We start from the raw sequence: 11,772 nt of genomic DNA on the forward strand, positions 1-11,772 counted from the left end.
GTGTATTTCCGTGTATGTTTAAAAGTGTGTTCTCACAGGATTCAAAGCAGTTCTTTCGAGTTAAGATTGTCGTGTTTGTGTCTGAAGTTGTGATGATCACAATGTTAATCCATTCTTGTTTGTGAGCACGAATCCAAGAGCAGTACAACCATTGTAATCTATTTAAATCAAATGAAAAGTTATGCAAATGTTTTCCTAAAACGTATAAAAAAGTATACGGGAGAAAATGTCCTCTGCAATGTAACTTGAAATCAAACCCTAATATGTATGCAAGCACATCCATACATGACTTGCATAGAAACGATGTATTGTTTTGTAATTCTGCATCAGAGGACACCGGGTTGCACATAGGATCACTCAGCCATCAAAGTAGATCAGATTAGCTTTTCATATCAACGTTGTGACCTTTACTTGGTGACGGTGTTTGTTATCATAGCATATTCTCTGGTGAAGATATAGAATTTAAAAAAAAGGCTACGTTGCAATCATTTGTTCACAAAATAATGTATTTCTTAATTTGGTACATTGTACAGCATTGAACGTTAAAAGTCAAAAGGGCTATGTTTATGCAATCCATCTGTGTAGCCTCATTGTTGTAGCAGTCCTTGCTATCATTTGAAAAATATTTTAGAAAAAGAATACACTTATGATTTGACTTTATTACCATAATTCTTTGAAGGGGCATCAGCTGGCTGTTTGCCGGTGAATTCGCTGTTTACGCAATCCGCAAGGAGAATGTAAGGAGCATCATCCCAACGATGAGGAAGTTACAGCTGCTGCCCAGAGTCCCAGACGATTCCATGCAAGAGTCGAGAGCTTCTAGAAAACAGAGGATGAGGAAATGAGTTCCGCTTTCATATTTCAAATATTTCACAAAAAGCCACATCAAACGGAAACGGCACCCGTGAGTCATATCACAAGGTTACAATTTGAATCTATTAATGAGAAGAAATCAAACTAGACTGAATTTAACTGTGTGGCTTTCATTGTAAATATAGAATGCATGATGTTTTTGGAAAGATACTTTCCTTCTGGGACTTGTGCTTCAGTTCAATTTGTGTGTTGGGAGGTGTCTCTCCTTTGGAGCCCACTAAGTGGATATTATCGGGAAAGGCATTCTTCAGTGCGCACAGGAAGGGTACACGCAATACACTTTAAAAGAGATATGATTTTCCCCAAACAAGGTAAATCATTATGAGAATTCCACCATTCCTCAACTCTGACTCCAATCTTTGTTCTTACTCTGACGATTACCTCAAATGAATTATAAAGTGAAACTCATGCTCATGCTTTTCTTTTGAGATATAAGAATAATATCAGAATATCATTGGAATATACACATAAACTAAATGAGCTCAAGATCTAAATGGAAAAAAAATTATCCATGAGTGAGTTGATGCTGACTAATTAGTTGAATAACAGCATCTTGACCCATGACTAACTAAAGTATACAGAGACAAACAAGATGAGTTGTGAAATTACAATGTTGTAATCTATCATCAAATCAGATTTTCCAGTCTGAGGAGCTTGCTTACCATGCAAGTATGGGAGGAAGTGTGTGTGTTTGTGTTCATTTTCATTTGTGGGGAGTGCCTATGAGTAATAGTGGAGTCAGTGCAGGGTTGTGCGAGTATTATTGACCAACTGTGTGATTAGCATTCAGTGAGGTGGTGAGGGGCCATCCTCCCACTCACATCTGCAGTGTTACTGGGAACTGAGCTGTGTATGCCTGGGTAGGAACCGTGTTTAAATGACTCAAAGAGATCACTGAACATCCTCACCCGATGCGTACACTTTGGCTGTACGCAGCAAGTGTGAAAATCAAGTCTCTCAAAAGGTTCAGCATCCATATTCATGAGATGCCCGATAAGAGAGCATAGAAAAGAGGGGGAGAGGGGTTTGGTGTTTGTGTGACTCCATACCTGACACTCCTTGGATCTTTGGTACTAAATTGGTCCAAAATTGACACTGTTGAGCGATCATCTTGCTCCTTTGTAGAGGCTGGTTGGTGTTCAGAGTCAGATAGAACTGGCTTTCTGCCTGAAATAGGGGCCAGGGAACTCCGCTGTTGCTTGGATTTCTGAGGTGAAATAGTGGGGAAAAACCATCCTATAATCATCAGAAATTCCTGCAACATAGGTTGATATTCTGTGGTTTCAAAAAGACCACGAAAGTCAGTTCATACCCTGTCCGGGCGAAGTTGGCCCACTGCTTCATGATGCTCCTGCTCATGTTTACTTCCCTCTCCGTGTATTTAAGAGAGGCATTCAACGGCATCCCAAAGACAAACTCTATCTCGTAGCCATGCATCACGCCCATCCATGCTGGCCAGGGGTTGGCAGATGAGCGGTGATCAAACAGATAGAAAAATGCTTTTCCTCCGTGCTCGGAATACCTGGAAACAGAAAGTAGAATGTATTCGGAATACTGTAGCCAGCAAGCAATGTGCCACTCAGACTAGCCCATTCTAGAAGCCCATTCTAGTAGCCCATTCGAGTAGCAGGAACAAGGCTTACAGTAGGATTATCTTGTCTTCTATTTTATCTGTAACAATTACATATGCATCAATAAGCATTACGTATCCCTGTCACATTGCTGATTACCTGCGTGCAAACTCTAATGTGGGACAACTGAAGAACTGATGTCCTAACAGGTCACCCATGGCATCTCTGTTCTTCACCTCATTGTCCACCTCACTCCAGCTGGTGTACTGGAAAATGACTGCCTCTTTTGTGATGTTGTTGGTTCCTGGTAGTGCGAGTGGTATGCCTTCAATAAACAACTTCCTACTGATGGGGCTCTCGCCAGCGAGACTATAGCCAGGCATGCCGTAGACTAGAAAGTACGTCCCTTCATTCTGGTTCAGACCGAAAAGCACCTCAATCTTCTTGAAGTTGCCAGTCTTGAGCAACACCTGTAGATCAGCAGAGAGGCAGAGAGGCAGAGAGATGTGATGTGTGTGTGTGTCTTACGTCACACATGACTTCAGCTTATTCAAAAAGCAGAATAATAAGACAGCCAAGTAGTTCACTTGTGGGTATGCAGTTACACAGTATATTGAAACACTGGCAAACAACAATTAACACAATGGAGATTTGATTGTCACGAACACTTACCACCTTTAATTTTTATCCCAGGATGAGGGATTCATGATCAAGTTTGTTGTCAATTTACAGTTGTTACAATTAAATGAAAAATAACAAGGCACAATGAATAAAATGAGGTAACTCAAGTCAAAGGACAATATTTGTGTAATGAACTGTATTACGTTTATAATAAAGCTGGTAGCACATCTGCTGCACTATTCATAAACATAAGATCATGGTTCATAAGATAAGATTATATTATAAAGCACCAATTTATAATATTTAAATCTATAAAACATTTGGATATAATGCATTATAAGTACCCAAATAATGTTGCAGTTCATGATTAGGTCAGGGACTCAGAAAGCATTAGATCAATTATTTCTGTGAGCTCATCTAAACTGAAGGATATCTATGCATTACTAAGCATTTATAAACGGCATCTGAAGGCTGGATTGATCAATTCAGGTAGTTAGAAAGTATTGGTATTGCCTTACTAAGCATTTATTAATGAAATGCTGGATGTACTGGAAAGGCCTCAAGTACCATTTCAGAAGTACCAACTAATAAGTCATTAGTAGGAAGTCCTCATTTTAGTAGAGCTAAAGCACTTAACTAATGGTTTATAACTAGGTTAACAAAAAAATTGCAGCCTTATTTAGTGTTTACAAAGCATGATTAACACATGTACGTAGTTTGTAAATCATCCACTTACGATTCCTAAATAATTGCATAATCAATCGTGTCATTATCTCATTAATAATTTAGAGCTGATTCTGAATTGTTTCCTAATGGTCGGCTTAGCTCAGGAGGTAGAGCAGTTGTCTTGTAACCGAAAGGTTGGTAGTTCGATGTTGATGTGTCCCTGAGGAAAACACTTAACCCTAACTGCTCCTGATGAGCTGGCTTTCGCCGTGCATGGTTGACTCTGCCATCGATGTGTTGGATAAAAGTCTCTGCTAAATGCATGATTGTAATTTTTGTTATTTTTTCATGTATGTGGAATTCAGTAGGAATTCACTTCTACTTCATTAAACCTTCATTAATACATGCTGTTGCATGTATTTGAAAGTGCTACCAAGGATCTTACAGGCCAGAAAATATCTGTGACGTAATTGCACGTAAGTAGTCGTCAATTAACTCTTGTAGAGTGCATCTAAAAATATCATTATCAATTGACATACCCCTGTTATAAAAAAACTAGTTGGAACACAAAGGTTCCAACGCATACCTCTGGTTCGTCAGGTAGGAAAAGTCCATCGGCGGACGGCGCGAAGGGAAACCCGAGGATGGAGGCCTCAGTCAACACCTGGAACTGCTCGGTCACTATGTCCACAAGGTCGACTCTCTGGAGACAGCGCTCCAGATCAGCAGCAGGGGACCGGGGACAGCCCAGGAGAGACGCCAGGCTCAAGCTCCTACCACAAGGTGTGTGTGTGTGTGTGTGTGTGTGTGTGTGTGTGTTTGTGTGTGTGTGTGTGTGGGGGGGGGGGGGGGGGAGGATTCATTGGATAACAAATTAAGGGATGGCGCAACAACACTGTCACTAGTTCAAATGATTTTCGGGGTCTTCTGGCTTCTATAGAACCTTAACTACTAGACTGTCCTGCCCCAATGAAAATAAATGATTTATTGTTGTCATTTTGGTGTATATATATCTATATATATAGATATATATATATAAATATATCTCTTTATGTGGTGTGTATCAATTGTATATATACATACAATTGATAAACACCACATGTATAAATAGAAAATGTATATATATATATATATATATATATATATATATATATATGTATACACAAATATTAAAACAACTCTATTGAGAGTGTGATAATAGAGGGCACAACCCAATATTTATATCCATCAATGAATTAAAGTAACCAAACAAATAAATTATTGTTACAGAATCTAAAAAATCAAGGGCCACCTCTTCCAAGTCTCTCTCTGGCTGAGGCTGGCCCAGGGCGCGGTGGGGACGCCGCTCTGGAGGATGGCCCGGTGGAACAGACCGTGGCTGCTGGGGGCCAGGAGGTGGAAGCCTACCGACGCTGCTCCGGCACTCTCCCCGAACAGAGTCACCTGGAAACCAGGCCACATCCACACCCCGGGAGCTCAGTTTTGTCAACGATTACCCAGATGAAAGTATACATTTATCCCGTTAAAACCAACCCTTAGAGGAAACATGAGGAACAAAGACATCCTGTACTACTTGTTATCTCCTCCGTACAATTTGCCGCAGAAACAAAAAACATATGCGATTTACAACTGTACAGGAATTTGTAGAAAAGATAACGTGCATCTGGTGTGTATCAATTCCGTATGTACAAGATAGCAAGGCTGAACCGGACAAGATAATGAGTAATGCGGAATGGTTAGATAAACTTTTTCGGATCGTCCTGAAAATATGTTGTTGTTGCCTCTGAGGGACACCATGAATCACAACACAATGAATAAAAGATGAATATATTTGAGAAATATTTTTACAAACGCTACCTTTGAGGAGTCACCTCCAAAAAATGCAATGTTATCTGCGACCCAGCGGAGAGCTAGCTGCTGGTCCAGTAAGCCTGCGTTGCCACGGATATTATCGCTTTCAGGAAGCGAAAGGAAGCCCAGCGCCCCGAGCCTATTACAAGAAAAAAATAACATTGTGATGTCAAACTATGTCTGACTGATAAGTAGGTGGTCATCTCTGTCCTACTGTGTTACAACAGAACTTCTGCGGGGAGACACAGCCTGGGCCAGAGGCCAACAGCTGCAAGGGATGCAGTTACGCCTCATTTCCCTAATTTAGTTTTTGTTTTCTTACCGAAGAAAACAAATGTGTGCGAGTGGATGAAGCCTTCAGAAGGGGATTTTAACAGATTTATTTCAACAGTGGCCAGTTTGTGTTGTTTGAAGCCTAAGCTGATACCAATATGAAGGGAATAGAACATGAAACGCTGAGTTCACCCAGATCTGAGTTGGTCTGTCATCATACAAATGATTGAGTGTATATGATCAACAAACACAAATTAAGTCAAGATAAACAAGTGATAGCATTACTATCATTGTTTACATTCATAATGTGCCTATATTGTTTTGTACTGATAAATGCATGCGTTTGCTGCCTTGCCTATAGTTCATTGACACCACCACCACGTTTTCTGATTGGCTCAGGAAGCGTCCATCGTACAGGGCCAAGGAGGAAGTCCCTGAGGTGAACCCGCCTCCATAGATCCACACCAGCACAGGCAATGTTTGTGGTTTGCCTTTGAGATGTGGGGTCCAGACATTGAGATAGAGACAATCCTCACTCACTGGTGTATTGGGGTTCCACATCTCTGCCCCACTAAACTCTGTGAAGGAAACATAAAAAATACAATTATAATAAAATGCAAAATACAAAAAAAAAAAAAAATGATATGGGTGAGGTAAACTAAGTTCAACTGATTGCCTCTCAATTCACAAATATCTGCACGGGTTTAGATTCCACACATCTCCTACACAGCTGTTTGCGTTCCTCAGTGTTAACGATCCCCTGTGTCATACACATGATCCCTCTTGTCCAGCTCGGTTTTTTTTTGGCAACAGCTGTTGTTCAAAATGTATTTTGAACACAGAAGCTCCCTCTACTGTGTTTTAAATAACTATGCATCCCCAGCTGAACTGCCATCGTCATGACCTATGTCACAGATGGACGGGCATAGTTGGGCTTCATCCTATCCTCTATCCATGAACATCTGCTTCAAATTATTTTTCCGACATATTTGTTACAAAGGGCCTTATATGCTGGACAAGCACTGGAGCATAAGTGAGACACTCATTCAGTCAGTCATTAGAGAGAGGTAAAATCATGAAAATTTGTCAAAATGGCACCTGGAAAGAGTGTATCCGGCAGCTGATAGCAGGTATTTGAGAAATTGGCGGCGTTTTTCACCCCTTCCCATTTCCCTGCGGGCTTGGGGGCTCGGAACCGGAGCTCCCCGAGTGGCGGTTTAGCATAGGGAACGCCCAGGAACGCCCTCACGTCGTGTCCCAGGACGGACAGACGGGTCCCTCGCACCTTCCCGTTCAGCGTGCTGATGGTGAGGTCTTCCGGAGGCTGGCCCAGGGATCCGCTGCACAGGTGGAGCACCAGGAGCAGGAAGGGGGTAGACGTCGCCATGGAAGAACCCTGCAAGGGAAATGAAACCGTCCTTCCCTTCAGACTCCCTTCCCCCAGTCACACCTCAGGGTTTAAGTGATGTGCATTCAGATCCATGGGATTCACAGAACGTTTTCCTGACCCAGATACCTCCTCGGACATAGCTGTCGGGTTTCCATTACAGCCGTCACGTGTTGACTTCAATGTTGTTGTAGTAGACTGTCATTTCCCTAGTATTAAGTCGTTTATTAGTAGTTGTGTGTGTTGCCAGACGCCACATTTACATCATCAGATTAAAGGTTGACTGACTGATTAAATTGATTGCATCATACACACCTTTGGATTTATTACTGTTGTACATAGTGAGTCATTGTACGTTTAAACTATAGGCGAGGATGTATTCCACTCAACTAAACATGTCAAATGTGTTTCCCTGAATGGTAGGCAGATTTCACCCATCATACACTGTGCAAAGCTCAACCGAAGCTTGAGAGCATCGATGTCGGTGGAACACAGGGCCATCTGCCCAGATGTATTAGAAAGAGGTCAAAGTTCACCTGGCCGATGTCGTCGCATTGTGAAAAAGAATAGCATACGAAAGTTCACAGAGTGTCTGTATAGGCGGAGATGATACTAAAAATGATACTTTGGTGAATCAGAGTACACAGCATTGGGAAATGACTGTGAAGTCTCCACACCATGGGTGTGAACCTGCGCAGCTGTCAAATGTCTATAAGTCTCCACTGAGTTTGATCTATTCCGCCCGCAAATGGGGTGAAGGCCACAAAACCTTGATATCGGTAATTCATTCATAAACTGTTAATAAATCATTCATATCATTCATCGCTCATAATAAATAAGGTCTTTATAGGGTGTTAAACAATTAATTAGTGTAACTAATAACAAATACAAATATTTTGTAACTAATTACATACAATAGACATGCACGATATAATAAACACAGATATCACCTGTTTACAATGGCAGTCGGCCCTGTAAACTTTTAAAAGTCTTATTATAATCCTCTCCCAGTGTTACAGGCGGCTAGATCTAAAACATTAGTCCATTCATGAACAAGTTTTATTCATAGAGGAAACAACAGCAATAATGGCAAGCAGCCAGCGTATTCCTGCCTGGCACAAGCTACAGGATTAGAAGAGGCACATGCATTGTAGAAACAGAGCAGCACAGTAGAAGCAAAGATCAGCATTCTGTTAGTGAAGGAATCATTGAAGGTTTAATTATTTTTTGTGTCTTGTAAATGAAGGCCTACCTTCTGTCACAAGCTAGTTTGGTTCCAGTGTGCTGGTGAGTGCGGCTGCAGCAGCTATAAAGCAAGGGAGGCTGGACCGTCCACTGTCCGTCTGTGACGGTTGGAGCAGACCACTCCTCCTCTGATACGGGCCTACACACTGGATTCCTTTATTGCTATTATTTCTACCAAAGCCACTGAGCTGCTTTATTAAGGTTGAAGGGTGAGCATTATAATTTAAGATATATTATTATTACATAAAGATTTTTTTTTACTAATTGTATTAAACTATTTTATAGGAATCTTACATAGGACTTTTAAAGTGGTTGTATGTATACATATATATATATATATATATATATATATATAAAATGTATGTATAAATATATATGTATATATATATAATCCACTAGAGTTGTCAGATATTTATGCACACACATATGCGCACACACATGCATACACTCTTCAGACGTTTATTTATCTTGTTCATGTCTTTCTTGAGAGAGAGAGAGAGAGAGAGAGAGAGAGAGAGAGAGAGAGAGAGAGAGAGAGAGAGAGAGAGAGAGAGAGAGAGAGAGACACAGAGAGACAGAGAGACAGAGAGACAGAGAGACAGACTCAGAGACAGAGAAAGAGAGAGCACACAGTGATAAGAGGTGACTGTAAACAGATAGTCAGGGTGCAGCCCACTGGTCATTGCCACGTAAACATTTGCCATCAGGAATTAGAGCGGTAGAAGTCACCACCGACACACATTTGATCTCTCTCTCTCTCTCTCTCTCTCTCTATTCTCTATCTCTCTCACTCTATTTTAATGGGGCACACACGCATACACCCACTATTAGGATTGTAGTGGAAATTCATTTTTCATTAGATGGTGAAAATGAGAATGTAACTATGTAATCTCAGCATCAAAGATAGGGGTCAAAGGTTTAATCTTATAATGCTGCCTATGAAAATCTGTGTGTGTGTGTGCCCACATGTGTGTGAATATATGTGTGTGTGTGTGTGTGTGTGTGTGTGTGTTAATAAATGCATGCGTGTGTGTGTGTGTGTGTGTGTATATATTTATATATGCATGTGCATAGGCGTCGATTACGGGGGGACGGGGGGGGGACATGTCCCCCCCACTATTTAAAATATGAATTTTATCCCCACCACTTTTAAAAATGTGCAAACCAATTGCGACTGAAAAAATCCCCACATACTCAACCGAAATCGTCGAGTCTAAAATCATGCGATAGGCGTGCACAAAGACATCATTTAGATAGGCCTACCAAATAAACCGTTGGAACACACAAGACCGGAACCCATAGCAACGCCGGTAAACAAACCTCGAGAAGCCCAATCCCTATGAGAGCTCCCCGCGCTACGGCCATCCGGAGGCGCACTGAGCTTTTGGCCGTGATATTATATATACAATTATATTATATTATATACGATTATATATACAGCTCCGAGAGTCGCAAACGGCAACAATCACATTCTCCTCCATGCTGCAGTTCACCCCGGACTGCACTGCACTGCACTTAGTTTGACTGTTGAACGCTGATTGGCTTTTACGTTACACATGTCACTCAGTGGCCACGCTGTTGAACGCTGATTGGCTGTCATCACGCGAAATTCGTGTCAAAGTTGAAATATTTCAACTCGAGCGAATTTGTCGCGCCACAAATCCTCGTGAACGTGCTCGCCTGTGCACGGCGAAAGTGTGGCGCGACAAATCAAAACTTGTCGCCGGTTTCTCTCGCGGAAAAATTCGCCCGATACGCGTCTATAAGTTCACTTTGTATGGGATCCTGTCGCCCCATCGCGTTTGGTGTGAACGCACTGGAGAAGTTTCCAGACAGACAGCCAAAATTGACCGTTTTATTCAGAAAATAGCCGGTCCTTTTGCTTCCTGTAAAAAGCATGTTTGTGACACTGGATAACGATATGGATACATCATCTAGCCTGCATGTGGAGGGCCACATAAGGTAAGAAATTGGTTTACGTAAACTTTGCTGCTGGTTCTGTTTGCTCATGATTACCTGGCCAAAGGTTACCCATGGTCCTAAGCGATTGTGATCTGATTCTGGTTGGTGCTCCAGCTAGTATGCATTGTATATATAGATTGCATATTGTGATTGCCATGCCAATGTGGTTATAGTTGTTTTGTCTGATTGAGATATGTGACGACTTGGAGCCTGGTAGGCCTATCCTGACATAAATATGTTCTCGCATAACCTGTGTGATTATCCTAAACTGTAGGGGATTTTATTTGCAGGCAATTTGCTTATGATGTTGTAACGAGTGAAGTCTACATTGGTCCTTCGCAAGTGTTTACTGGTGGTCAGGATTTGGCAGATGCAATTCTCCTCTGGGCGCTTTTTCTTTTTTAATGCATTATAACATATGCTACCAGCAGCCCTTGCTCGTCTTCCAAAGGCTGATGCTCAGTACCTCGTTTCATTTCGTACCCCCTTTACAGTCTGGCATTGTTTGTCTGCTAAACTTTGTTGATGTCAAGATAAGTGTTAAATTGCCAACACTGTTCTTTGTCCTGTGTGTATTAGTATTACATATCCCGAGCCAATACCCTGGTGTTTCCAACGCTGTTTTGCAAAACAAGCCAAAACACAAACTGTGGTTTTCAACTTTTATTGTTCGGATAGGATTTTCAACACCTGACAATACACTGTAGAGCATATTGTAATGCAGCGTTGAATGGATAAATAGCTTACACAAGGGTACCCAGCAGTTTTCAAACCAAACTCAAGCTTATGGTTATTGTCCCCACCACTTCTAAAAACAAACTGACGCCCTTGTGCATGTGTGTGTGTGCATACGTTTGTTTGCCTATGCAGCAGAAAATGAATGCAAGATTAATAGCGCTTCTTGCCGTGGCAGCGGAGGTTGCGGACGATCCCCCTGCGCCTGTCGTGGTGGCCCGGAGGAGAGTGTGGGTCCACAGCATTAATCGTGGCAGGAGGCAGTACGGGGAATACCACCGGCTGTGTCAAGAGCTCCGCCTGGACGAGGATCGCTTTAAGGTTTATTTCCGACTCAACCGGCAACAATTTGAAGGAGTGTTGACTTTTATTGGGCCGACCATCGCCAAGATGAATACAAATTATAGGGAGAGCATCAGTCCCGCCCAACGGCTTTGCATTTGTCTGAGGTGAGTAGCATAAACTGAAATGTGTCTTTGTAAATAAACACAACAGTTGGTATTTAACGTTAGGTCTATATTAGTCTGGCTGAACGGAAGTGGACAGCGTCTATTGCCCATAGATATATATATTAACTAGATGCCTCGT

General features: G+C 41.7%; 1 protein-coding gene across 1 annotated transcript; it reads right to left on the reverse strand.

The window, feature by feature from the left end:
• Positions 1-496: 496 nt before the first annotated feature.
• Positions 497-8,599, reverse strand: LOC130406111 (acetylcholinesterase-like). The gene is made up of 10 exons (XM_056611503.1): positions 8,495-8,599; positions 6,954-7,251; positions 6,211-6,433; positions 5,589-5,721; positions 5,023-5,174; positions 4,318-4,504; positions 2,604-2,914; positions 2,186-2,395; positions 1,923-2,080; positions 497-819 (listed from the first exon to the last, which is right to left on the reverse strand). Exons 2-10 carry the CDS (start codon positions 7,240-7,242, stop codon positions 716-718), a joined length of 1,767 nt encoding a protein of 588 aa, XP_056467478.1. The 5' UTR covers positions 7,243-7,251; positions 8,495-8,599; the 3' UTR covers positions 497-715.
• Between the last annotated feature and the right edge of the window lie 3,173 nt (positions 8,600-11,772).

This window comes from Gadus chalcogrammus, chromosome 16, assembly GCF_026213295.1.
Source record: "Gadus chalcogrammus isolate NIFS_2021 chromosome 16, NIFS_Gcha_1.0, whole genome shotgun sequence".
Lineage (NCBI taxonomy): Eukaryota > Metazoa > Chordata > Actinopteri > Gadiformes > Gadidae > Gadus > Gadus chalcogrammus.

What these genes read in the sequence shown, in the direction of transcription:
- LOC130406111 (XM_056611503.1), bottom strand. Translation starts at nt 7,242, where the DNA reads ATGGCGACGTCTACCCCCTTCCTGCTCCTGGTGCTCCACCTGTGCAGC. An exon ending in CAGAGAGAGACTTGGAAGAG is followed by an intron (nt 4,505 to 5,022) that starts GTGGCCCTTGAT and finishes ACCTTGTGGTAG; the next exon opens with GAGCTTGAGCCTGGCGTCTC. An exon ending in GCCAACTTCGCCCGGACAGG is followed by an intron (nt 2,081 to 2,185) that starts GTATGAACTGAC and finishes ATTTCACCTCAG; the next exon opens with AAATCCAAGCAACAGCGGAG.